This window comes from Cebus imitator, unplaced genomic scaffold (assembly GCF_001604975.1).
Source record: "Cebus imitator isolate Cc_AM_T3 unplaced genomic scaffold, Cebus_imitator-1.0 Scaffold21, whole genome shotgun sequence".
Lineage (NCBI taxonomy): Eukaryota > Metazoa > Chordata > Mammalia > Primates > Cebidae > Cebus > Cebus imitator.
Genome location: NW_016107336.1, coordinates 7,468,170 through 7,495,900, shown reverse-complemented (window position 1 = coordinate 7,495,900; position 27,731 = coordinate 7,468,170). Strand labels below are relative to the sequence as shown.

General features: G+C 45.6%; 1 protein-coding gene across 2 annotated transcripts in view; it reads left to right on the top strand.

Moving 5' to 3' along the window:
• Positions 1 to 27,731, top strand: part of OSBPL10 (oxysterol binding protein like 10) — a 338,334-nt gene that overhangs the window by 275,157 nt on the left and 35,446 nt on the right. For both annotated transcript variants that reach the window (XM_017521674.2, XM_017521675.2), the window contains one exon: positions 20,906 to 21,055. In XM_017521674.2, the coding sequence (XP_017377163.1) occupies positions 20,906 to 21,055 (150 nt within the window). The remainder of the gene's footprint in view (positions 1 to 20,905; positions 21,056 to 27,731) is intronic.

The window sequence follows — 27,731 nt, the reverse complement described above, 5'->3', positions numbered from 1 at the left end:
AAAATTAATATTGTAAGAGGATCAAATCTTTATTTACAGCAAATATATTTAACTCACATTATGAGTTTAATATAGCTTTGTAGTTTACCCTGGAAACCCCATGAATGATATTATCTTTTGGAAAATGTTTCAGATTCCAGATATCTTCTTTTTACTAGCTTATGTACTAAAATACAGAGCCAGCTTGTAGTTCTGACTTTAAATATCTATATATTTAAATATATATAGACATGATGTAATTCAAGGAGAAAACTACTCCTTTGAAGGATGTGAACTTTTCTTATAGTAGATTGATACTGATTTCATGTATTGAATTGAGAAAAGAAATGGAAGCAAGAGGGACTTACACTTAGGTTTACCTGCCTTTTAAAAATTCCGACCGGGTGTGGTGGCTCACACCTGTAATCCCAGCACTTTGGGAGGCCGAGGCGGGCAGATCACGAGGTCAAGAGATCGAGACCATCCTGGCCAACATGGTGAAACCCTGTCTCTACTAAAAATACAAAAATTAGCTGGGTGTGGTGGCGCACGCCTGTAGGCCCAGCTACTTTGGAGGCTGAGGCAGGAGAATTGCTTGAACCCAGGAGGGCGGAGGTTGCAGGGAGCCGAGATCGCGCCACTGCACTCCAGTCTGGCACCTGGCAACAGAGCGAGACTCTGTCTCAAAAAATAAATAAATAAAATAAAAATTCCATTATGATGAATTTGTAGTGCTAAAACCTTTATTTAGAATGAAATATGTAGAAATTCCCACAGTGGGGAAATCCTTGCCCATTTTAGATGCTGCTCTGCTGGATCGGTGGTTCTCAGAGATGAGTGGGGACTCTCCTGCCCTGCAGACATGAGGAGCAGGTGTTCGTGACGGTCACTGACTAGGGCTGATGAGAAGCCTTTATAAGCTAGAGTCCCTGCCTCACAAAAGCCAGCTTTTTGTTTCTATCATCTGAGAATACAAGTTCCTTGAAGAAGCAATCAGTTGTTTGGACATAAGATACAAAATCATAGTGAAAAGAAGAGATTCTGTTTTTGATAATTTGCTGTTAAGTGAGTTAAAAATTTCCAAGTCCCAGGGTTGTTTTGGGGAGGTGCACTTTAAATTATTGCATTTCTAGGTTGGTGAGGATGAAGTCAATAAGCTTTTTTCTCTTCAGCATTTTGGTCTCTGTAAGCTGTTTCATGATGGGGGATGGGATTGGCATGATGTCTCTCCGGAGCCCCAGCTGTGGAGTCTGACAAAGCACTTTGAACCCAAGCTCCTTCAGTTATTCCCTGTAAGAATGTAAGCACGTGCATGATTAATGGTTGTAATAATGGTGTTTCCTAATGGAAATGTTGTGAACACTATATGAGATCCTATATCTCCAGTGTCCGGCCCAGTGCCTGGCACTCAATAGTAAGTCCTTATTAGAATTGTTCTTTGGCCGACCTAGCTTATCTTTATTTGTAGATATGAAATGTGTTGGGAAACACTTAAGAACATGTGTTGTCATGCTATTCTGGGCTAAGTGAGATTCATTTCTCTTTTGTCTTCCAAAGGAGTAGTCTGGATATAGATTATTGACCATCAATGGCGCATGGTTTACAAAGGACTTCCGCTAGTAACTTATTCAAATATGACTTCTCCACATAGAGCTAAGTTAATCATCATCAAGGTAGTTCTGTTGCTGGTGTTTTGTCTGGGTTTTCTCTGAGGAAGTCCTAAAATCACCTGGTGTGGTCCCTGATCAGTGAGCATCCACAGGTGGGAAGCCCAGGTAGCTGATTTTCACAGCACACCCCAGGTTTGTGCACCAGAGGAAGTCTGTGCGTTTGTATACAGAAATAAAGGAAATATAAGTAGGTCATGTTAGCTTCCTAGTGCTGCTGGAACAAATTACCACAAATGCATTCTCTCTCCTTTTTTTTTAACACCCCCCTCCCCCCAACAAATATATTCTCTTACAGTTCTATTGGTTAGAAGTCCCACACAGGTCTCAGTGGACTAAACTCAAGGTGTTAGCAGGGCTGTGTTGCTTTCTGGATGCTCTAGGGTAGAATCTGTTTCCTTGGCATTCGTAGCTTCTGGAGGCTGCCTGCATTCCTTGGCTTGGGCCCATTGCTCCATCTTCAGAGCCAACAGCATTGCACCTCATTGACACTGCTTCTGTAGTCCCATTTCCCTCTCATTTCCCTATTCTGCCTCCCTCTTCCCCTTGTAAGGCCCCTTGTGATTACATGGAACTCATGCAGGTAATCTAGGAAAATCTCCCTGTTTAAGATCAGCCGATTAGCAAACTCAATTTCATTTGCAACCTTAATTTTCTGTTGCCATGTATCGTAACGTACGAGGACTTGGAAGTCTTTGGGCTTTTTTTTTTTTTTTTTTTTTTTTTTTTTTNTTTTAATTGAGACAGAGTCTTGCTCTGTTGCGCAGGCTGGAGTGCAGTGGTGCGATCTTGGCTCCAGGTTCAAGTGATTCTCCTGCCTCAGCCTCCCCTACAGCTAGGATTACAGGAACCCACCACCATGCCTGGCTAAATTTTTCTATTTTTGGTAGAGGTGGGGTTTTGCCATGTTGTCCAGGCTGGTCTGGAACTCCTGAGCTCAGACAGTCCTCCTGCCTTGGCCTCCCAAAGTGCTAAGATCACAGGCATGAGCCATCACGCCCAGCCACCTTTGGACCATTTTCCCACCTACAGCAGCAGGGAAGTTGGCTGGCATTCACAGAATTAGATATACCATGGAGATAAAACTAGGCTTAACCTCTGGCTGGTAGAAATTAATCAAGTTGCTCTGTTGCTCCATTTGAGGAAAGCAGTCAGCTCAGTGGACTCATGCTTTACGCAGTGAAGCCTTTTCAAACTTGCTTTTCCCAGGCTGCGCTGCCATCGTCCCTCCCTTCCTCCCTGTATCTCGCAAGAGCCTCAGAATTAAGCCGGACATGAAAGCATGATGTCTCATTTTTTGCAGATTCCACAATTCATGCTTTGGCAGTAGGAGGAGGAAGATTTTTACAAGTTATTGTAGAACAACAGAATTATTGTGTTAAAATACAATAGAAATCTATAGGAAGTCAGAAGTCATTTAAAACCCCCTATTTGACCCTTCCTTTTGATGCCACCTCCTCAGAAGGAGCTGCTGTATGTCTCTTATGGGAAATTAGTTGTTACAGCAATTATATATATATATATATATATATATATATATATATATATATATATAAAACTAGCAGTCCTCTTATTAAGAGAACTACACCATATATATATATATAATACCAGTGGAATTACAATATGAATAATCTGTGGCTCTTTAATTTTCAATTTGACAATGTATCTTAGGTATCTTCCCATGTCAGTGTATAGAGATTGTTTGCATTCTTCTGAACAGCTACAAAACCATTCCATTCTGTGAATATGTAATGATTGATGGAGTTATGTACTATACTTTGTTTAGTAATTTATTTAACTAGACTCTCCCAGGAGAGACATTTAGTTTGTCCAGTTTTTCACTATTATAAATTGTCCTCTACACATACTTTGTATGCTTATGCAAATTTATATAGAGAAACTTTCTAGCAGTGGAATTTAAATGAAATTCAGTTAACAAATGTGGGAATTTAAAGTTTGCTAAGTGTTACCATACTGCCCTCTAAGATTAAGTGAAATGTATACTTTCTCAGTAATGTGTGAGGGTTGCTGTAATCCTATCTGTCACCATTAAGGAATGAATGTCAAGCTCTTATTTTATTTCCAGTTTATTTTTGAGATAAGGGGTATCTTGTTTTTAATTTCCTTTTTTTATAATTATGAATGAAGTTAAGCATATTTTCACATTTATTAGCCATTCATATTTCTTTTGTCTTTATAGCCTTTGCATATTTTTCGATTGGGTTATTAGACTTCCTAATTAATCTTTTCTAAGAATTCTTTTAATATACCAAGGCAGTGAATTTTTAATAATGTGCACAAGTATTTTTCCACCATTTGGGTGCATTTTGGAGGTAAGAAGCAATAACAACAATCATGATTATCATCCCCACTGTAAAATTTTTTCTCATGAAGATCTCTTAGCTTGAATCGTTTTGAGAGTCAGATTCCCCTGACATCCTTTCATAAGTTCATATTAGTTTAAAATTCGCTCCATGATTTTATGTGTTGCTGTCCGGGAATGAGCCAGCAGGTGGTTCTACGTATGGGCTGTTTTGTAGCGATGAACAGTAGCTATGGGAATGTTCACTAACTGATCACACACACACACACACACATACACACACACACACACACACACAGACACACACACACACACACACACACACACACACACACACACACACATATTTATCCTTCCTGGAAACATCATCTAGCAAGACTCTAGCAGTCCTCTTATTAAGAGAACTACACCATGTGGAGAGGTGGTTTTCCCGCCCTCACTTTCTTACTGGTCTTGCTTCTTGCTTGAAAATAAATATCAAAATATGTACAGATGAATTCCACGGAGGTTCCGATTTGGACCTTCCGTCCCTATCCAGGGTCTGATGTTACTGGTTTTTAAGGCAGTTTTATGCAGGATATTTGCCAAGTTGAAAAAAACAATACTTTTATTCCTTAAAAATGAAATACTTAATGACAGAAAAACTTTTTTAAAGAAATTCAAAGACATTGGATTGAGGATAGCATGATAAAACATTCAGTTGCATGTTAATTTCAAATGCAGTGTCACATACCATTATTTTGAAACTTTTGAAACTCACATGAAGGATGCATTTCATGATCCTGTTTTATGAATAGGATGAAGATGTGTTCAGGAGTAGAGAATTCTGTCAAAATTTCTAGATTGACAAATTCTCTAACGTGACATAAAACGTAGCTTGAAAAGTCATCATCGAGCTATTTTATGCTACAGAAATGGAAATTCTGTGCAACAGAGTGATAGGAACAAAAACCAGAATTTAATATTTAAAGGAGTGTAGATCCTACCTGAGCACACTTAGACCTTAAAATTCACCTTCTTTTTGTGCTAACTATAAGAATCCTGCCGTTGTGATGATTAATGTGCTGCTCCATACCATTTGCGTTACCCCAGGATGATTACAGCTGGCTCGCGAATTTCCTCTGCAAGTTTTCACTGGATGAAGCATTTGAGAGTAGGGCAAAGCAGAGCATGATAATGTGTCAGCTTTTAAAGCAGAGGACATAGGGAGCCTCGTTTGGGTTTTAGGGCAGTGGAATAATATGAAAAAAATATGAATTGCTGCAATTACCCTCTTATATCCTGAGTACCATTTCACATTTGAGTAAAAGTACAGGGAAACCTTTGAATATCCGGTGTCACTGTGGGTAGAAAAATGGACACACATATGCAAATTAAAGAGAACAGAAAATGCCTGCTGTTCAGGTCAAAAGGTATTGAGTGGGATTGAGAGACTAGCTTTATAATGGGGCAGTATTGGTGCCTCCTCATTCTGGAATTAAGGGCTGTGGTAGTTTTGCTCTTGGTTTATTTCTTTTTTAATGCTAGAGCCTGTTTTCTGCCAGATGCTTTCTTCTTGGTTTGTTAATATTTACAGAAATCAGGACTGAATAGGCATATACCAGAGCTGTTTTTAAGGGGGGGAAAAACAAATAAAAACTGAGCTTTCGGTTGTTTCTGATGTTCCTAGCTCTTGATCTCCTTGTGGTACCAAATCATTAAAAATTTTGAAGGTCAGAAGACGATAATCCAGAAACTACCTCTTATAGCAAAATGGGGTGGGCTTGCTTGACTTTGTCCCTTAAAGGCTGGGCTGCTACCCTGTATGTATTGATACGTGCCTGGCACATGGAAAGTCCCAGTAAATGTGCCTTCTGTGTGGCCTGGAGAGAACATTATAACATTATCTGCAGAAGAGTTCTTAATGCACTTTGCTTTTTCCATTATTCGTGATGCAGTCCCTTTTGGCTTGCAAAGAACAGTAAATGCCTCTTGCTTCTAATGACTTGTAAATCAAAATTGTTCTGTGGTTTGCGATGCCCTGGTTATTTCCTTTGTGTTCTTGTATGCTTCAGAAATTTCCACTGGAGAGTATTAGTGGGAAATTTCCAGGTGAGAAGCATACATGATTAAAATGGACAGTTAAAATTCAGTGTTGGAGTTGAATGACTGCCTGGTGTGGCCACTGATGAAAATACAATCACCCGTATCCAATCAATGTTGATAGCTTTTTGAATCTGTTTGGGGTCATCAAATGAAATTTCTGGGGGCCTTGTCTAATGCTGCGGAATACAATTTTCTTCAACTTGCCTACACAAGTTTATGAGAAAAGTTGTCCATATGTCTGTGTTTGGACCCCGATAGCCCAGAGCCATCTCCTCACAGGCCACCTAGGATTGGGTTTAGGGGCTGGTAGCCCTCGGTCTGCGCGGTTCCTCCCTGGGAGCCAGGCCCCTATCACGCCTGCTACTTTTCTCCGCTGTTCTTGCAGTCCCCATGGCCAGGGATCGTTAGAGCAGAGCTTCTCAAATGCTAGTGTGCACCAAAATCTGCTGTAGGGCCTGCGGGAGCAGGGAGGAGGGGAAAGGGAGTTGCTATTCAGTGGGTATAGAGTTTGCTTTACTAGATGAAAAAGTTCTAGAGATCTTTTGTACAATAACGTCAATATCGTTCATACTCCTGAATGGTAAAACAAAACAAGTTGGATATAAAGTGAACTGTACAATAAGATTCGTATATTGTGCCAAGTATAAGTTATAATTGTATTTCAATTAAAAGAATAAACAGGCTGGTCACGGTGGCTCACGCCTGTAATCCCAGCACTTTGAGAGGCCAAGGCAGGTGGATCACTTGAGGTCAGAAGTTCAAGACCAGCCCAACCAACATGGAGAAATCCCATCTCTACTAAAAAGTACAAAATTAACTGGATGTGGGGGCGCATGCCTGTAACCCCAGCCACTCGGGAGGCTGAGGTTACAGGCTTGCAAATTGCTTGAACCCAGGAGGCAGAGATTGCGGTGAGCCGAGATTGTGCCATTGCACTCCAGCCTGGACAACAGGAATGGAACTCCATCTCAAAAAAAAAGAACAAACAAGAAAACCCCAAACAAAACAAACACTGGTCTGTGCCCTGTCCCCAGAGTTTCTGTGTCTATAGGTCTGGAGTGTGGCCCTAGACTTGAATTGTTACCCAGTTCCCAGTGATTCCGCTGCTCCAGGTCCAGGGAGCACAGTAAACCTAAGTTAGAGCCCTCCCCTGCCGCTACTCTGCATTCCCGCAGTGCTTTACGTCTTTTCCTCTGTCCCTACTGTAGAGTTCAGGCCCGTAACTGCATAATTGTGGGGAAAGCAAGGCAGTCTGGCAATTAGTGGCATCAAGTGTACCATTCTGAAAGAGTCACTGACGCGGTACCATCGACCTGAGTCTCACTGTGTTTCTTTCTGAATAAAGCCATTTACCATCTGCAGATCAGAAGAAATCCATCACCGAGCACAAAGCATAAATCAGTCATAATTTAAGCTGTGGATCTAGAAAGCCAGAATTCTAGCCTTGGCACGTACCAGTGCTTATGATGGAAGCAAATTGTAGGTAGTAGAATTCCTTTACGTTTTCAGGCACAGAATCATTTTATTACTGTTGGCTACCCAAAGGACGTTATTCCTTCATCAGTTTGTGTTTGAGGTAGAGGTGTTTATAAAATTGTTCTTTTGTGTTTCATCAGGAATTTTAGATTTTCAAAACAATCTGTTCTCATTGAACTTTATATTACCAAGAAGTTAAGGAAAGATAGGCATGGCAGTAATGTTCAAGTGACCCCAGTAAAACTTAAGACGTGGGATTTAGAGGAGGGAGGGATTACTCCTGCCCAGATTGTTAGAGCCAGCATCACGGTGCCAGTGCTGTCCTTACGGATAGGTAACAAGTAGTGGAAGGCGTAGAAATGGATTGGGAGACCATCAGAAGTTAGAGCACCACTGTCTGATCAAACGCTGCAGTGATGAAAGTGTTTTCTTTCTACGCTGTCCAGTATGGTAGCCACTAGTCTGAATGTGGCTAGTGCCATTAAGGAACAGAATTTTAAGTTGTATTTAGTTTTAATTATTTTAAACAGCTAAATGTGACTAAGACCTACTGGTTTAGACAGTGTAAGTCTAGAGAGCAGGGTGAGAAGTGAGTGTGCCACCCTCAGTCTAGGCTGGAGGAAGTTTAGGAGGAGAGGGGAAGTGTGGGTCAGATTCAGGAAGCCCAAAGTGTGGCTGAGTGAGTAGACATTTTCCTCTGGGAAAGCAATTGAAGTGGGAAGCAATTGAAGACTTATTTATTTATTTATTTTTTTGACACAGCCCTCAGGAGATCCTGAGAACATGTGCCTGATTGAAGACTTGTGAACAGAGCAGTGGGTCTTTGGGGAAGAACATTCTGGTGGTGTGGCGCCAGACAGTGTAAGGGGAGGAGTCTGGAGCAGAGGATGAGCTGGGAGGCTGCCAGGGCCCTGCATGTATGTGGTCAAAGCCTAGGATGTGGTGGCAGCAAAGACGAGGAAAGGAGGGAATGGCGGGCCAGGTGGGGCTCGATGGGAGGTGTCCGGGAGCTTGCAGGTCTCAAGCCTGAGTGAGTAGGAGGGTGATGCACAGAACAGGAAAAGCAGGATGCGGCCGCTGAGCTCCTTGGTCGATTGTGCGCAGTGCCCAAAGGAGGGGACCTGAGATGAGAACAGCCCTTCTCCCAGCTGAGTGCTGCCTGCCCATGTGAGTCATCTTAGTTCTTTTCTATTGCCCGTGTCTGGTAGAATAATTAGATCTGCAGACAGCTGTGACTGGTCCATTTTGCCTCTCGCTTCACCCGCTGCCTCTCGCGCTTCCTCTCTCTTCCTTACCTGCCTGCTGCCAGCTCCCTGCCTCCCCTGTGGTTACGGGGCCCCTGCAATAACTCGCTGTTTGATCTTCCACATACAGGAACCCAGAACCCAACTACCGTCTGCCCAGCAAGGCTGCAGCGTCCGGAGTGACCTAGGCCATGTCCTGTCCTCACTGTAATCCTCCTCCGTGCCTAACACGGAGCCTTACATGTGTATTTACCCAGTGGAGGAGAAGAAAGGATGTAAAACATGTGACTACCACCCCCAGTGCTTGTGGGTCCCATTCCCATTGGACTGTGATCGGAGTCTTCCGAAACGGCTCTCGGTGTCCCATCACCCCCGCGTGCAATCATATCGTTGCTTATTTAACCATGCGTCTCCGAGGGCCTGAGTTCTATTACCCAGCCTCCTCAGAATCTTCAGCAGTTTCTCACAGGGGAAACCAGCTGTTTACTTCCTTTACTTATGCAACGAATAAGTCAGTGTCAGATATTATTTCTGTTGATAAAGGTACAGCAGTGAGCAAAACATTTCAGATCTGCTTCCTGTGAGCTGACTTTCTGCAAGGGGGAGAGATGATAAACACCTGTATGATACAGTGGGGAGTGATCAGTGCTGGAAGGAAAAGTGGAGCTGAGGAAGGAGCAAGCAGGAGAGGGCATGGTGCCAGCCTAGATGGTCAAAGGCTGCTCGGGTAAGGGGACACTGGAGTTAAGATGAGTGAGGCTGGCACGGTGGCTCACGTCCATAATCCCAGCTCTTTGGGAGGATGAGACGGGCAGATCACTTGAGGTTAGGAATTCAAGACCAGCTTGGACAACATGGTGAAACCCCATCTCTACTAAAAATACAAAGGTTAGCCTGGCGTGGTGGCACGTGCCTGTAATCCCAGCTACTTGGGAGGCTGAGGCAGGAGAATCGCTTGAGCCCAGGAGGGGAAGGTTGTAGTGAGCTGAGACTCAGCCATTGCACTCCAGCCTAGGCTGCAAGAGTGAAACTCTGTCTCAAAAAAAAAAAAAAAAAAAAAAAAGATTCTGAGTAAAGTGAGGGAACTGGATGAAGAAGACCGATAACAGCAGGTGCAAAGGCCCTGAGGTAGGCCTCTCCCACGTGTCCCAAGAACAGAAGGTTGCTGGAAGGGGTGAGCAGGTTGAACAAGGAGAGGAGTGTGGTCAAGGAAAGAGAAGAGATTTGTGGGGCAACATCAGGACTTTGACATTTAGTCTTAGTCAAGAGGGGAGGGTTTTGAGTTTAGGAGTTATGTGATCAGCTTTATGATTGAAGACACCGTCCAGCTCCTGTGAGGAGACACAGACTGAGAGGAGAGCAGGAGACTGGGAAGCTGTTGCAGTAATTAGGAGAGAGGGGTGATGGTGGCTCTGCCAGGGTGGCAGAGGTTGTGAGAAACAATCAGATTCTAGATGTGATTTGCAGAAGTTGATGAATGTGATGTGGAGCAGTGCATAAACAAGAAATTAAAGTCAAGGACGGTGCCAAGCCTTTTGGTCAAGTGACTAGAAAAACAAAGCTATTATTTACTGAGATGAGGAGGATCATATTTTGAAGGTGTGAATGGAAAGACCTGTTTTAGACACAGTGCGTCTGAGATGACCATTAGGTGATGTGTTTTCTCTTCACGGCTGTAACAAATGATCATTGACTTATTGATTTAAAACAGCACTAGTTTATCACCTTATAGAAGAAGTCTGACACAAGTCTCAGTGGCTAAAATCCAGGTGTTGGCCAGGCTGCATTTCTTTGTGGAGATCCTAGGAGATAATTTGTGTCCTTGGCTTTTCCAGTTTCTAGAGCCTGCCCACATTCCTTGGCTTGTGGCCCCTTCCTTCATCTTCAGAGCCAGGAACGTTGCATCTATATTCCTGTGCCTTTCTGACCATGGCCTGGAAAAATCCTCTAATTTTAGGGATTCACGTTTTTACATTGAGCCCATCTCAGCAATCCCGGTTAATCTCCCCATCTCAAGGTCCTTAACGTAATCACATGTGTAAACCCCTTTTGTGACTTAAAGTGCCGTATACATAAGTTCCAGGAATTGGGACGTGGGCAGCTCAGGGGTCTGCTATTCTGCGCATCTTGGATAACTAAGGGGGAGATGTTGAATAGGCCGCTGGGTGCACAAAGCTAGTTCAGGGGAGAAGGCTGAACTTGAGATAAATTCTTAGGAAATACACATTTAGAAATTGTTGAAAGCAGTTGGATCAGATGGGCTCTCAAAGGGAATGAGTCTTATTGCAAGGCCAAAGCCATGTGCTTGGCCTCAACCGCACTTCCCTGCAGTAAGGTTCTCTTCAACCCTGGCTGGCATCATTTCTTCTGCTGCACTATCCCTTCCTCTTGGCTGCTTGAAGCGTGCTCCTCTTTGGTGACACCCAGCCCAAAATCTGCCCTCTGTGTGAAGCCCTCTGATCACCCTGGATGCACCTCCTCCTGGCCTTTGCGATTTGATTTTGCATCATATAGCCTTTTCATTTATTTTTCTATTTTTGATGACGGCATTATTGAGATACAATATGTGTGCCATGCAATTTATCCCTTTAAATTATACCAACCTTTTGGTGGATTTTAGTATTTTTACAGGTGTATGTCACCGTCACCTCAGTCAGTTTTAGAACATTTTCATCACCTCAAAAACAAACCGCGTACCCTTTAGCTGTCACCCCCATTCCGCCCATCCCTGCAGTCCCTGGCAACCACAAATCTGTGTGCCCATTTTGGATGTCTCATAGAAGTGGAATCGCAGTGCGTGCCCTCTTGTGACTGGCTGCCCTTTAACTTTAAATCTAGATTTTGTCCTTGCACACATAGTTTCCCACATTTGGTTTTATGAATTCATTCTTTTTAAAAACTTACCGTGCATCTGTTGTAAACCACCCTTTGCGTTGGGATTCTAGAAATGAAGCCCTGAATTAGCTAGAATTTCTCCATCAAAGAGTTCCAGGTAAGCTAACAACCGCATGGCCACCGCGTTCCCCTCCTGAGCTCCTGGCTGATATTACTAATTGATTACAGCATTCTTTCTTCCCAGATTTGTAGATGGCCTGTATTCCCACCTCCACCCATGGCCCCGAGTAGCCAGCCCCAAATAATCAAAGTTCCTTTGCCAAAAGAGGACTGACATTTCTGGTCCAGTTGGAAAGTAGGTGTGCACTTATGTAAATCCACTTTGCTAAGTGCCAGAATGGGCATATCTGAAGCACCGAGGGACTCCTTGGTAGGATGGAGGCTCCACCTCTCTGAAACATAGTTGAACTAAGTCAGATGATAGTTGAAACTTACAGTTTGACCCAAGGCTGGAAGAAGGAAAGATCCGTGTACTCCTTCTCAACCGGAACACCAGCCTGTTGAATGCAGAGACCATGTCTTAAGCAAATTTATGTCTTCAGGATCTAATATGGTGCTTTGTTATCTGTGGGCATTGGAGGTGGCTGAGGTGACAGCAACTCTTTCAGGCCAGTTGCCTGATGACCACTCAACCCAGCCTTATGCCTTTATGTCTAACCCATTGCATGCCCTCTTACCAGAGCTCCAGGAAGGCTAGAATGGAGTCTTGAAGGAGTTTCTTCCCTACCTTTCCCAGGCCTAGAGAACTTGAGTAGTTGTGGATGGCAGGTGTGGAGGGCTACCGCTCCGGTCCCTCCAGACCACAGCTGGTGCTCCAGGGCCCGTTGCTGGGATGCTGTCTCAGATTCCCTGTGCTTGCTGCTTCGTGTTCGTCTTGCTTAGTCCACACGTGCGTGTGACCTTGATCGAGACATATTTGAAACTTCTCCGAATCCTTTCCTAGTGTAGTCCCAGATCTGGAAAGTGATGCTTGTCTTGTGCTCAGGGCCCTGCAGCCCCAAAGCTCTCAGTGGGGAAGGCCTGGGAGAGGGGCGTGGGTGGCGTCCATCAGCTTTGCGAGGGAAGCTGCTGGGGAGAAGCACAGGAGGAGGATGCAGGGGCTTTAGCAGCGACCTCAAGTCAACATAGCACTGTGCTCCGTGCAGACGTCACAGGCCTTGTGAGAGTGTGGCTGTTTACCAGGCACTTCTTGTGTGCCAGCCACTGCGTTCAGTGCTTTACACACTTTGTCTTATTGAGACCTAGAGCAGGCCTCTCAGACATGGGAGGTGTAACATCTCCATTTCATAGACAGGGAGACGGAGCCTTACGGGTGGGGCATAGTGTCTTTAGGGTGTACCTCCAGGACTGCCTGCACCCACAGCTCCAAGCTTTCCTTTTATGCATTGCTGTCTCCTAAAGCTGCGGTGATCTCTGATTCCTTGGCGTCTTCCTTATCCTCACTATGACTTTTTATCCCAAGTACTCATGAGCTTCCTGTGATCTGTGCTGCTTGTGCAACATCAAAATAGGGGCCATGGAGACCTTGGTCCCACGATCATACACAGCTCTGCATTCAGGGCGTCTTTCAGAGCCTCTGGCCATGTTATTCATTGAGTGCTGCATGTGGTTTTGAAGTGCTAGCATTTTGCTCGTTGAGATGATGTTGTAAAGCACCTGACACCGTGCCTGGCACTTAGTAGGCCCTCTCTGTCGTGTGGAGGCCCTGCCCTTTCCCTGCTTCCCCAGGCACCAGGCTGATGCTGAGCTTGTTTGCAGCCTCTGGGATCCTGCATGCTGGCGGTCGGAATTCACACTGGCACACCCCGAAAGCTCAGCTGCAGAATCATTGCTTACCCCTTCATTTGCTGCGGCTTCTCCCCTTGTCTTTTTTGTCCTTTCTTTAGGGTTTTTTTTTTGGGTGCTATTTCTTGACTTCTTTTTTTCCCCTATCATTTAAAATAGACTCTGCTTTCTAATCAGAAATGTAGAAATTAGACAAAGACGTGCTGCCATTTCCTGTGAATGCTTCCCTTGAATGTTTTTAAAGAAACGCCTGTTGAATCTTCTCGATAGAATTGTTCCCAATTATCTTGGCTGATGACACGTGCCCTCCACTCTCTCCCCTCCCCAGAAGTGACTTCCTTCTGCCTTCCAGGGTGTGTTTGATTTAAAACTAACCTTTCTGCAGGTCGGCCCCTTTGCTCAGGAAGAGCATCTGTCCTTCCAGTCTATGAGAGCCAAGTGTGGTAAATGTGTGTGTTTGTGTGGTTAGAGCCAGCCAGCCGGCTCATCCCCTGGGAGGCAGCAGGAGGATTGTGATGTCAGTGACGACAAACTCAGCATCTCCAAAAGGCAGCTGGGACCAGCTTGCTGTGTGGACATGAGTGTACTTGGACCTGGCAAGGATACGACCCAGCTTCTCCATCGGGTTCCCCTCACAGTGGCCTCGTTGTCGCATCTACCTCCAAATGGCAAGATAAGGCCCCCTAAATTTGCTGGTGGCCTTTGAGGCACAGTCGGTTGCCTGGCTTTGGAAGTGGCTACACGTAGAGGAATAGTACATGTTCAGGAGCCTTCAACAGCTGCCCTGCAGCAGGGCCAGACACCAGCCGAAGACATGTGTCCACAGCTTCTGTCTTCGGCGTGACATCTAACCAGAGTCTAACATCGACCCGTTCAGCTGAGACACGCTCTACCCAGCAAAGATGGCCTACTTTTGGAGAATTAGACACAGCCACCAGAAAGACTCTTCCGGAGGAGAAATCCCACCTGTGCAGTGTGTGGGAAGGACAGTAGGTCATCAGGATCAACTGTTTTGCATTCATAGGACAAAACTTTCTATCTCTGCGTCCTCAGGGGAGATACTTTTTCCAAGCATGTGGTAGTGAACACCTTTCAGTTGGTAGTCATGTGATATGAGTTTCTTGTTGGGAATGGGGAAATTTCACTTCCAGGTGAAATTTCCTGAATTGCCGACCATCTTTGCACACCCTGGGCTATGCTGATGTTATTGACATATATGCAGAGTTGGACGGGATCTTCCAATGTGGCTCTGCCAGTTTTCATGACCTTTGCCAGTTTGATGAAGCTTCTTAAGATGTGAAATGTCACTGTGAAGATACACTGTGAGAATTATGTAATGATTGTAGTGATTTGGCTAAATATGCTGTACCTATTGTAATGAGAAAATGACTAGAGATAAAAGAGACTCAGTCCTTGGTTTTATGGATTCTGTAAATGTCTTGTGCATCAGTAACACTATTATCGTTAGAACTGAAGGTCAGGCGTGGTGGTTCATACCTGTGTTTCCAGCACTTTGGGAGGCTAAGGTGGGAGCATCGCTCGAGGGCCAGGAGTTCGAGACCAACTTTGGCAATATAGCGAGACCCTGCCTGTAATTTAATAAAAAGTTAAAATTTTTTAACTAAAAGACCTGAAAAATGGATTCGGTAACTGGTCCTTGGTCACTTGCTCCTCTTAGACACTGAGACCCCTTGGTTTCTCTTCTGAGACTCACTGTGTTTCTTGATTTTTCCCCTTTGTCTTCCACTCTCCTGCTCTTCCAATTTCTCCAGCCCCTGTCCTCTATCCGTGTCTCAACTCCACACTCTCTGCTTTTCTAGAATGTCTCATTTACTGGAAAGACAGCTTCTGTTGACTGTTTTTCCCTAGCAAATATAAACATGCTTGCCCTGGTGGCCATTATTTCATGTGATTGCATGTCTGTGTAGTTACGGAATTGAGAAATAATTTGTCTGTGAGGAGACATCATTCCTGGTTACGTCTTTCCCATGCTGCTATGCACCTGACAGGTCTCTCCTTTGAGGATATTTGAGGGTGGTGCTTCTGGTCTACTCACCTACTACCTGCATTTTCATGACCTTCAGACTACCAAATGTTTTTTTCCTGACATGGCTACGTTTCCTCATAAAGATAGTATGTAGATGTGTTTGGTCTCGTCATTCAGTGCCGAGGTTTCTTGGTATGGCTCAGTTCACCCCAGTGCCTCCTTGCCAAGTTAACAGCATGTGGGGAAACTTGCCAGGCTTTAAGAATGATTGAACTGCAATATGCTTGCTGCTAAAAGAGAATTGGATGTTCATTCTCTAGCTGGCTTTATTGTCTGTCCTTGCCATGTAGGTTTTCAGGAGTTGCAGGTCACTTGAACTCAGTGGGTCATGCCTTTCTGTTGTAGATATTGTCTGTTTATTGGATGCTTACTTACTTGGGCATAGATGGCTTCAGGAGCCCATCTTAATCCTTGCTAGAGCAGACCCTGTTACCCCCGCATGTCTCTGATTTCCTGGTTTGGCACAGAAAATCCCTGTCAAAAGGGGAAAGGCACCTTTAAAGGTTAAGTAATGGAACCACACCGGCTTCTGTCGTGGTGTCTCAAATCTAACCAGTGAGGATTCAGCCCTCTGAATAGGTTATAGGGCCACATACAAATAAAGGAGACGTTAGTAGATCGAACTGCTTGTGTGGACCCCAGCTATCTGAGGGCCAGGTCTGGGTTAAGAGAGAAGACAGGTCACTGAAGCAGGAGGATGGGGCGGGGTGGGAGTCCTCTGTCTGGTGAGGAGGGAAAGCAGAAGAGAAGTGCCAGGAAGGAGAGTGCCTTTGGGAACATGGTGGAGTGAATGAAGCCTCTGACGGGGAGATGAGTGGACTCTGCAGACAAATGTCTATTTCATGATTTTTCCTGGCACAGACCCAAACTATAGTTAAATTACATGTATGTAGTGAATAAAACGATTGGCATTTCGGTCGTACTTGAAATTTGCATTTGTATTGAAGAATTAAGATTTTTGTTAAAAGTAAGCGATGAAAGAGCTAAATGTTGTGTCTCCATTGAGAAGACTGTTGGACCCACACCAGCCTAATGCAAGTGACAGTTTTGCCTCCTGGCTTTGGCCTGCACTTACTTCTCCTTACTAGGTAAGAAGCAGAGGCCTGCGGTTAAGGGCAGGACCCATCTGTAGATGCTGTGACTGTCTTGGATTAGACCATTCTCACCCCAAGAGCCCATCTCGCACATGGGCTCAGCCTTTGGTTCTTGAGAGGCTGGAGGTCAGCAAAGGGCCAGAGAGAGACCCTTCTAAGAATCCAGTGGGAGCTATGGACTCCCTGTTCAGAAAAATGCCCAGACTCACAATTTTTGCATAAAATTTCAAGGATGGGGGTGGATAATTACAGGCCGTCCCTGAGGCCCAAGTCAAGAACCCTTGCTCTGGGCACAGGTCACTGCTGGGTCACTGGGAAATGTCCCTAAACCCCAGCCTCACCATGAAGCTATTTTCCTGCCCATCGAATTTTCGCTTGTCATTCTGCCCGTTTGCTAAGAGGCACAGTTGCTTGACTTTGGTAGTACCGTATGCCCTGAGGTGTTTGTGTGGTAGAAATATTGAGACATAATTTCTGTTTTTATTAAAATCCTCATTTTTCCAAAGCCTGCTTCTCTTTAAAGCATAATTTAATTCTATTTTATCTTTAAGTTTGCATAGATTTCTGTGGCTGGGCTGGCTTATTTGTAAAAATCTCTGGGGGAGGGGGGATCTGAAGATTCTTCTGCTCAAGTCTTATACATTCTTTCAGCATTATAAAACCATTTCTCATGTTCGTATTTCTTCAGAGATGGAGGAACACTGTTCTGTCATCTTTGATGCCCTTGAGACAGTTGTTACTGTTTTCTTTTGTTTTTGAGATGGGTTTCGCTCTGTTACCCAGGCTGAGTGCAGTGGCGTAGTCTCGGTTCACTGCAACCTCTGCCTTGCGGGTTCAAGTGATTCTTCTGCCTTAGCCTTCCTAGTCGCTAGGACTACAGGCATGCGCCACCACGCACCACGCCCAGCTAGTTGTGTTTTTGGTAGAGACAGGGTTTCACCATATTGGCCAGGCTGGTCTTAAACTCCTGACCTCATGATCTGCGCACCTCAGCCTCCCAAAGTGCTGGGATTACAGGCGTGAGCCGCCGTACCCAGTCCAAGACAGTCGTTAATGTTTTATAAGTGAAAATCCGCAGAGATTCAGGTTGGAGGGTGGGCGTGCAGGGGCCCCAGGAGACAGGCAGGACTTTCTTTGTAAGAGAAGAGGGATGAGGGTATGGATAAGCATGGGGACCTGACTATGGCAAACAGCACTTAGAAAGGGTGATAATGATCAGTATCCTTGAATTCCACATCAGAGTAGTGGAATCAACAAACCCTTGGCCCTAGAAGGGAAGGAAGTTTTGTATCTTTAAAACTCCATCAAGACCTGCCTCTTCAAACGGATTCTATGCGGTGCTTGCTGATGTGGGTGCTTTGTGGATGCCAGTAGATTGGTATTTATGTTGCCATGGACCTCTTTCAGACAGAGTTGACCTGTTGATTACGCCTACCTTTCCATCCATGTATCCCCAAGTTGGACCGCGATGGGGGCAGGAGGTGGTCTTCTCTTTGTGCAGATGGACTGAGCTGCAGTGTGGGTGGAATCAAAGTGTCCTCTAAGATGTCTACTGTCAATCAACATGGCGTATGAAACCAGCTTCACTCTGATTATTTACTTGAGGCTGGGTAGGAGCATTGTTTACAGATCACATTGGGAGAGAAAGGGCAAGTTCTCAGAGGCTGTGGGAGACAACAGTGCTAGGTCCTTGTTGAAGGTTAGGGCATGGCTTGGTCCAGATTTGTGCCACCAAGGGGCAGTGTGCCAGGCTTCCATGGCCGTTCTTCCCTGGGCAGGACTTCAGGGCCACCAGCCACCCTGGATGACTCAGCTTCTGGGGCTCCTTCGCCAGGCTTAATTTCCTCTGCTGGAGCCAGTGTCTTTGAGAGGAATCATCAGACAAACAGGACATGTGCTGTTGATTTTCAGTGGGAAACGCTGGAGGGGGTTGCGTTCACGTTCGTCTGTGTACTTAGTACCATGCAGCTGACTTTCTGGCTACTGGAAGTCAGGGACAAGCTGGGTTTAATTTTCGAGTAAGGCAGACAGCAGGAGGAGGTGTGGTCCCCGAAGGTCTGTAAACACATCACACTGAGTATAGCAGTGAGTGGGAAAGATGAGGATTTTTCCTGTACTGGCTTTTGAGCAAATAGGAAATCATAGCTTTAGAAGAATGAATCATTCTTTGTTTCACGAAGTTTATGGCAGCCTCACTGGAGCAGTTGATTTTAGTATGCAGTCCATTCTTTGTGAGAACAGCTAATTTCAAGCAGAAAAAAATTGCCCGCAAAATGGAGCTACCTCTCCTGTTGAGATGTTTAAGGACTTTGCACCCTGCTCCACCTGTTGGGTACACGGTGGTGGTTGGATTTCACTTATTTTTGATGGTCCTTTTTCTTCCCAAAGCAGAATGCCCAGGCGCTGCCCTCTTCTCCCCCAGCTGGTGCTGTGGTGAGGGGAATTCTGCCAATACCAGGTCACTGCAAAGGAAGCTGCAGCTGTGGCACCTTTGCCATCGGGAGGGATTTGTGTCTGAGCTCTCTGACTTCCGTAGCGTAGACTGGAAATGCAAGCTCACAGGGAGCTGGGGCAGCCACCCACTTTAAAACTGCCCTGAAATTCAGAAGGGGGGAAAGGGAGCAGAACCAGGAGGACAGACCGGCAGAAGGGAGGCCCTGCTCACCTCCGCAGTAGCCATCCAGACTCACAGCAGCGGTGGCGCTGGCTGCAGCAGCTGTCACGTAGCAGCAGGGGGTGTCATGAGGTGGAGCTGGAGGAGAGCTCCAGGGCCACTGGCCATAAGTGCTGGGATCCTGCACCCGTCTGCCCTCGACTTCCCAGTGTAGAATCAGGGCAGCTCATAGCTCAGAGACTTCCCTCTGGTTCCTCTTCTTAGGGTTAGCCCAGGTAAGGAGTCCTCAATTATTTCAGCATAATCTAGCAAAGCGACTTGCTAATGATGTCGGAGAATACCCGTTATGAGATGGCTGGAGAACTGGGCACATAACGAAAGAAAACTTAGCTCCTGGCTGGGGGAGTATGGTCTGGGCTTCACTGAGACCTTCCCAACCATCTCTTTAGAATTGGGGTTATTTAGAGCTGATTGAGAACACCTTAGGAGTATGTCTATGGAAAATGTCTATTTATATTGACGTTTTGAAAATGCCTACCCCAGGAGGGAAGCAACACCATTATTTCCTCTCTTTGGAATGTGGGTAAGAAATGGTCAGTGTGGGTATGTCAGGCCAGGCAGTTTTAAACACCTTGACCACTAAAATAAACTTTGTGTGTTACAGAGCCTGTAGATTTAAGATGATTCTGTCTAGTGGGGTTAGTAAATCGTTCAATTTTTGCATGGACATTTGGGCAAGTCTGTATCCTTTCCTGTTTAATACCTTTGAGCTTCTGAATTTCTGTATATTATGTCTGACCTGTTGATAACTGGAAAGAAATGTATAATGTCCTTCGCAGAGTGGTTTTGCTTATATATAAGCAAGCATCATAAGAACACAGGTAAATGTGGAGTGTGGAATGTGGACACTTCTTTCAATAAAACTCTGAGAGCAAGTTTATCTTGTAGCCAGAGTTCTTATACTTGCATATTGGAAAATTTTATGCGCAGCAATCCCCTTGCACACTTTCTTAAGTTGCCTGTTTTCTATATAATGTGAAAAATTGGAACGAGTGATTGAATGAATAAACTTGCATCAAGGAAAGCAGGGTTTGTTGGCCACCGTGAATCCCACAGTGTTAGAAAGTTTCGGGAGTTTTGCCTTAAATTTTCATTTGTTGTCTTCCTCCCTAAATTAATGCCAATTCTCAACCTTTTCTTACACCTGCTAGAGGGATCCTAATTGATCTGGATAGTCTTAGAGCATGTTTTTCCATGAATAATTTTAGTCAGTCCCTGGATAATCCAACTTTTACTTATAAACAGAAAAATTTATATTAGCTGTTAAGTGTTCTGGATTGTGCAAGTTAATGGGAGTTTAGTCAACTCCTACTTGGTAATAGGCAAAATGAAGGGGGCTTATACCCATGTACTATAGTTAGTTTCTTGAAGAACGGGGAGCTGTTTTGTCAGGGAAGTCCTTAGTTTCACTAATCGGGGATGATGGGAGAGGTGAAGGGGGTATGAGGTGTCCAAGGCACAGGGCCAACCCCCAGGGGACTCACCTGCCCTGTGGCCAATAGGACTGGGTCACAGAGGAGCCCTGCCGGGGACGGGATTGGGTTCCTTCTGTCATTGTGAAACATATGAATTCATACACTGTATTTCCATCTTCTGCTGGACCACCTGGTGATTTTTATTGATGATTTCATTTTAGCCAAACTCAGGCTCTGAATTGGTTTTGTCTGAAGATGAAAAAAGTGACAATGAAGATAAGGAAGAGACGGAATTGGGCGTCATGGAGGATCAGCGTAGTATAATTCTTCATCTCATTTCACAGCTCAAACTCGGAATGGACTTGACCAAGGTAGGTCGGCGTGTTTGCAGATTTGTGGTCAGTTGTTGGGGTTCTGTCTCTGTCCCCAAGCCGTCTCTGTGCACATTCTTTTCATTGTGGTGAGATTGGAGCGTGGAGTGGTGAAAAGGTCAGCATTTCAAGTATGGATATTCCAGGCGTCATTTGAACAGACGTTTGTACATAAATGCTCATCCTCAGGGCTGGACAGCCTTGCCTTTGATTCTCTGGAAGAGCTGCTACTCTACAAGGGCAGGGAAAACATCAGAAAAAGCATATGCGATGATAAGGAAAATTCAAGGTACTGTTTCTTTGTTTCTTGCTGCGTTCTAGAGATAATTGTAGGTGGCCTGCAGAGATGGCTGTGACACAGTGGCCGTAGAGGAAAGATGGGGAAGGGAAACGGTGGAGCCAGGAGCGAGGCCACTGTGTATGCCCAGCCTCATGACCTGCCAAGGGCCGTCCTTGGCTGTGATAGCTGGTCCCCGAGGGCATCCTTGTTGGTGATCCAAATCTCATTGCCATGGGTGGAAGCGGAATCAGCTTTTCTTGGTGCTGAGTGCAGGCAGGACGCCCCCGAGGAACCTCACCAAGAGAACCAGTGTCCTGACCACTGATGTCGTGGAGAGAGTCCCACATACATCACCCCTCACCCTCTAGTCTATAGTTTCTTTCTGCAGGCAAGCAGGAGAGGAGGTTTTACGTGTAGCTGAAAGGTTGCGTGGTGTCCTTGGGTCATTGTCAGGTGGTAGAAAGAGCCTGGAGTTTGGCCTTCCCGGGTTCCACTCCCAGCCAGTGACTCCATTTGGGAGCCTTCCTGGCATGGTGGCATGAGAATCACAGGAGGGGTGCAGTGGACCTAACCCAGGCTGAGCTCCTAACAAGTGTGTGACCATCTTATCCTTGCAAAATGCTATGTTACGTGGTTTGACTGTGTGGTAGGGTGGAAGTTCTAGATTCTGAAGGCCAGCTAGAAAAATGTGGATGTACTTGAAATGGTCAGAGCCACCGAAGGCCCAGCCTGGGGAGCAGCCCTCAGGGCAGCTGGCTTGGTTGAGCACAGTGAAGGGTCTGGATTCCACAGGCTCATCTCGGACTGGGCAGAGGGCCAGGGAAGAGAGAGGGGAGCGGCAGGAGTGTGAGGGATTCTTTGAGGAGGAAGGTGACAGAACAGAGTGACTAACCATTTATGGAAGCTAGGAGAGAGGTTGAGGAGATGGGAGCCTCTAAGATGACAGACACATCTTTTCTTTGAAATGTTTTCATGGGTTTGAATGTGAGTGTGTCTGATATTCTGGGAGACTGCGCCACTTTAAACAGAACAGCAGGCCCACACTGAAGACGCCCGACATAGAGAGCTCCCTCTTCACCACCCTCTGCCCTCCGTGTGGCTGCTTCTGTTTTGCATACCAGGCTGTGACGGCCTGTTCTCCATGCTGCTGCCTTCCCTGCATTTCGGTCCTCTAGCTGGAAAATGCTTATTGTTTTTCTGCTAGAGGAGTCACTTAAATGCTTGGCTTTAAAAAGATGCCCATATTTTCTTCTTGTGGGTTGTGTAGACACTCAGAGAGAGCTTGAGTTAAAGTTTCATGAAGTGTGGATGATAATGCGTACAAGCACGATCTCAAATCACAGTGTTTCCAAACTGGGTCATGAATCATTAGTGGGTTGTGAAACTAGTTTAGTGGGGGTCAGGCCATCCTTTCTCAAAAATGAAATAAAATGCAGTAGAAAACATCACAGGATTCTGTGCATGAAACCTAGGTCTTTGGATACGTGTGTACTGGGTCATGATGTGAAATATATTCTCATTGTGGATTTTTTTTTTAATGTTTACAAAACTCAGACCTAGAATCATGAATGACCCAGGAAAGAGATTGCAAGAGAAATTGAAATTGCCAAGGTCAGATATGGAGAAGCAAGAAAATGCTGCGGGGACTATATTATGGCAAGCTGAGTGTCTGAGCGACTTCACGCTATTCTGGTCTTGCTCTAAAATAAAGAAATCATCACAACTGTGCATTTCTTATTTCTTATTTTATTAGGATCTGATTGTTTCGCATTTCCAGAGCCCCAGCCTCTTCCTGAAAGAGCAAACGTTGCATTTCTCCCAATACTCAGCTGAGTACCTGAAAGAATAACTTTTCCTGTCTGTGGTTTATTAAGTTATTTTACTGTGAAGAATCTGTCATTCAAAAACCAAAGGAAAGCTTGGAAGGCGGGAATACCTGTGAGAGACAGAGGTAGACCTGTTACTATCCTATGAGATTTCTTGGCTTCTGTTGCCCTGCGTTATAAAAAGGTTGATGAAATTTCTTCTCTCCTTACTGTCCCTTTTTTCTTCTTGGCTTTTGTCCATGTCATTAAGTTAAGCCTGTACTCATTAGCCAGAAGGGAGTGTCTGATGAGCAGGCACCCTGGAGATAGAATCTTCGTCACCTCAAGGATGAAGGTCTAGTCTTTCTCCAAAAACAAGTATACTTCCCTGTCCCTGAGGATGCGCTGGTGTTGACACATTTGCGTGTCACAGAGCACAACGGGGCATGTAGTGATGTGTCTTGCCTTGGTTCACTGTGATTACCAGACAGGGCCAGGTCCATGGGTGTTTGACTTGTGAGGTTGCTCAGCACCCCATGCTCAGAAGGGCTCCATGCTTGGTTTAATGCCCTGCTATCACTGTCTTGAAATTCTTAATGATTTTGAAACAAGGGGACCTGTGTTTTCACTTTCCAGTGGGCCCCACACAGCATGTAGCTGGTCCTGCCTCCAGAAGCACCCTCGTTGACTCTCTTTCCTCAGGGTGGCACCATAACCCTAAGTTACTGGTGACTACTCCCCCTGGAGAACCCACTGTATTTCCACACTCTGTGGGTAGCCTAGAAAAGGAGACGATGGAGGAGCCACGGTGAGGTGGAGGGTCCCCGAAGGTCTGGAGTGTTACGCATGCTGGTGAGAGGCTCCGCTGAACCTGGAGTGGGCATTAGGGTCAGGTCCTGCAGAACCTGTGGGCCATGTGAAAGGGACAGACTCGATCCTGAGGGCTGTGGGAAGCCGTGGAAGGCTTGGGCAAATGAGCAGCATCAAGTGGTCAGGAGATACTGACATGACTGTTGTGCCAAGTTCTAGGCTCCAGGGAGAAGGACCCACAAAATCCAATATTGAGCTTGGAGGTGTAGGACCATTTTTACCTAGTTTTCAGGGATGTGAAAGGCAACGACTTGTAATATGTTCACTTATGTAACATATATTTATTGAACACTGCACATGCCAGATACAGTTTTAGGCACTGAGAGTGGAGCAGAACATTCACAGTCTATGCCCTGATGGGGCCTGAGTAATGATGGAAGAAAACAGACAAGAAACAAATGAGAGAGAGGGAAGGGTGGGGGGGGGGGAAGGAAAGGAGAAGGAGAATAAGTATAATGAAGAGAAATAGAGCATGTCAGGGAGAGTGGCTGGTGGTGGGATGGGGGTGGGATGTGTCCTCTTAGGTAAACTGGTCAGGGTACGATTCTACTAGGTAACATTTGAATGGAGACCAGATCTGAATGAGGGAGCCAGCCATGTGAGCATCTATGGAAGAGTGTTCTGGCCAGAAAGGATGGGGGTGAAAAAGGTCCAAGATGGACCTTGTTTGGCATTTGGGGATGAGCAGAGAGGCCAGTGTGGCTGGATCAGAGTGAACTGGGTGGGATTGGCAGGAGAGGAGTCGGTGAGACAGCAAGTCATAAGACCTTTTAGGATATTGTGAGGGCTCAGGAGGTTGTTTTGAGTGATATGGGTGGCCACTGGAGGGTTTTGACCAAGGGAATATGAGACCTTACTTGTATTTTTGTTTTATTTTTATTTTATATTTTCAAGATGGAGTCTCGCTCTGTTACCCAGGCTGGAGTACAATCACGTGATCTCGGCTCACTGCAACCTCCACCTCCCAGGTTCAAGCGATTCTCCTGCCTCAGCCTCCTGAGTAGCTGGGATCACAGGCATGTGCCACCAGGCCCAGCTGATTTTTTATATATTTAAGTATAGATGGGGTTTTACCATGTTTCCCTGGCTGCTCTTGAACTCCTGACTTCAAGTGATCTGCCCGCCTCAGCCTCCCAAAGTGCTAGGATTACAGATGTGAGCCACCAAGCCTGCTTGTATTTTTGAAGGGCAATTTTGACTCAGCTGTGAAAAGTAGACTGACGTGCGGTTACTGGGATGTGAACAGCAGGGGTCAGGGTCGAAGAGAGGAGGAGCTACTGCAGTAACGCAGGTGAGGTGCTGGTGGCACAGTGCTAGTGGCTGATTCTGGATGTGCTTAGAAGATATTGCCAACAGGATTTGCGAATGATGTGCAGTGTGAGAGAAAGAGAGGAATAAAAGATGACTCTAAAGTTTTGACTTGAACAGCCAGAATAATAATTATTATTAATTGCCATTTGTTTCATGGTTTTTTATTTTTTTATTGTGTTTTTAAATTTTTTTCTTTTTATTTTTGGCCTGAACAGCTAGAATAATTAATATTATTGCCATTTGTTTTATTGTTTTATTAACTGCCATTTATTATTAGTTGCCATTTGTTTCAATTGTCTATTGCTGGTAACTAATCACCCCCCAGTATTTTTATTCATGGTAATGCAATCTGGGATGGGCTCAGCGGGGCAGCTCTTCTGCTGGTCTTGCCAGTGGTCACTCATGCCTGTTGTCTGCTGGTGAGTTGGACTTGGCTGGAACACCCGGGCTTGCTTTCTTTATGAAGCTTAGGACCTTTCTCTCCCCATGTGTTCTTCCCACATAGTTACTCCAGCTAGGTAGCCAGACTTCTTAAATGGCAGTTCAAGGCTTCTAAGAGGGCAAAAGTGGAAGCTGATAAGCCTTCCTAAGACTTAGGCCCCAAAATGGCACAAGGTCCCTTCTGTTTTATTGATTAAAGTAAGTCACAGATCCAGTCAGATTGAAGGAGGACTATGCAGGAGCGTAAATTCCAGGAGGTGTGGTTTGTTGGGGGCCACCAGTGTAACAGATTACACCCTGTTTTACGGAGGAGGAGGAGACTAGGAGAACGGGTTGGAGATGTTGGGGCTATCACACATCCAGTCTTGGATCTGATTAGATGTGAGATATCCATCCACTGGGCATTCTAGAAGACAGATAGGCATTTGGATATATACAAATCTGGAGTTCATGAGTGAGGTTCAGGTACAAGTTTGAGGGGAAGCAGTGTATATAGATGGTGTTCAAAGCCACGAGGCTGGATGAGTTTCTCTAGAGAGTGAGTGGAGACATGGGGAAACGTATCCAATTATAGGGTCCTGGGATATTCTAACATGGAGGGGTCAGGGAGATGGGAAGAATCTAGCCAAGGAGATTAAGAAGGTTCAGCCAGTGAAGTAAGATAGAAGTCAGAGGAGCCTGATGTTGTGGAAGCCTCGTGAAGAGAGAGCATGGAGAAGAAAGAATTGATCAACTGTGTTGAATTGCTGCTCATGAGTCCAGAAAGCTGGGGTCTGCAAATGGACCATTGTATGCGGCTTTGCCAAAGTCTGATTGGAGTGCATTCAAGGGAGAGTGGGAAAAAACGGGGAAGAAAGATAGCCCTTTAAAGGAAATCTGATATAAAGGGAACAGAAAATTGGGTGGAAACTGTAGGAGTGTCTGAAATTAAGGGAGGGTTGGTTTCTTAAGATGCTTGAATGCTGAGATTAGGAGACAGAGGAAAAAATGCCACAGGAGAGAGGAAGCAGGTGAGTGTGGGAATTTGAGGAGGTGTGAGGGCATGGGATCCAGCGCGTGGAAGGGCGGTCAGCCAGAAATAGGACAATCGTCCATTGCAGCAGGAGGACAGGCAGAGAGAGCGGTGCAGACACCAGAAGACTGTTGGCAGGAGACCCCCGTGATTAAGCACATGGCTCTGAGCCAGACTGCCTGGCCTGGCGTCTCCACAGAGTTCCTGTCTATATATTACCTTGCATCTGAGTGCCTCTGTTTTCTCATCTTTAAAAGGGGGTTGCTAATTGCACCTTCCTCATAGGGCCTCTCTGTAGGTATGCACAGTGACATGTGTGAAGGACGCAGAGCAGTGCCCGGCACAGAGTGAGCGCTGTGCGTGCTTGCTGTTATCATTATCACGTGAACCTTCTCTCTGGACTGCTTCGGTTTTCCCAGTGAGAAAAGCGGGAAGGTGACCATCTGAGAGTGCTAAAGAGCAAAGGGGTATTAGAGGTTTGAGAAGGGAGGAGAAGGCTGGAAAGACGTGGTTGTGGGGAGAGGAAGCAGGTGGGAGGATTGCCACACCGCACCAGGGGGCCACTTAAGGTTTTGAGGTTGCGAATTTAAAGGAGGAGTCTGCATGTTGTCTCTGTTTCTCCAGGAGAGCTGAGCTTCCTGATTGAGGCAAACAGGATGTGAGGGTTTGGATTAAACAGAGGTAAGGTTTGCTCGGTTGGTGCCTGGATGGAGGGAGGGAGTGGCAGAGTTGCTTGGGGCAGATCAAAGGGAGGAAGTATAGGGTTGGCCCAGGGACTCTATACTGGGAGTGGAGGGAAGTGAGACCACAGCGGGTGGTGGATGGTGCAAGGTCAGTGGGTCAAAGGTCCTGGTGGGACTGGGGACTAGAAGGAGTGAATGGGACATATGGGGCAATAGCAGAGAGAGGGATGCTTGAGCCTGAGCTTATGGGTGGCAGTTACAGATAATGGCACAG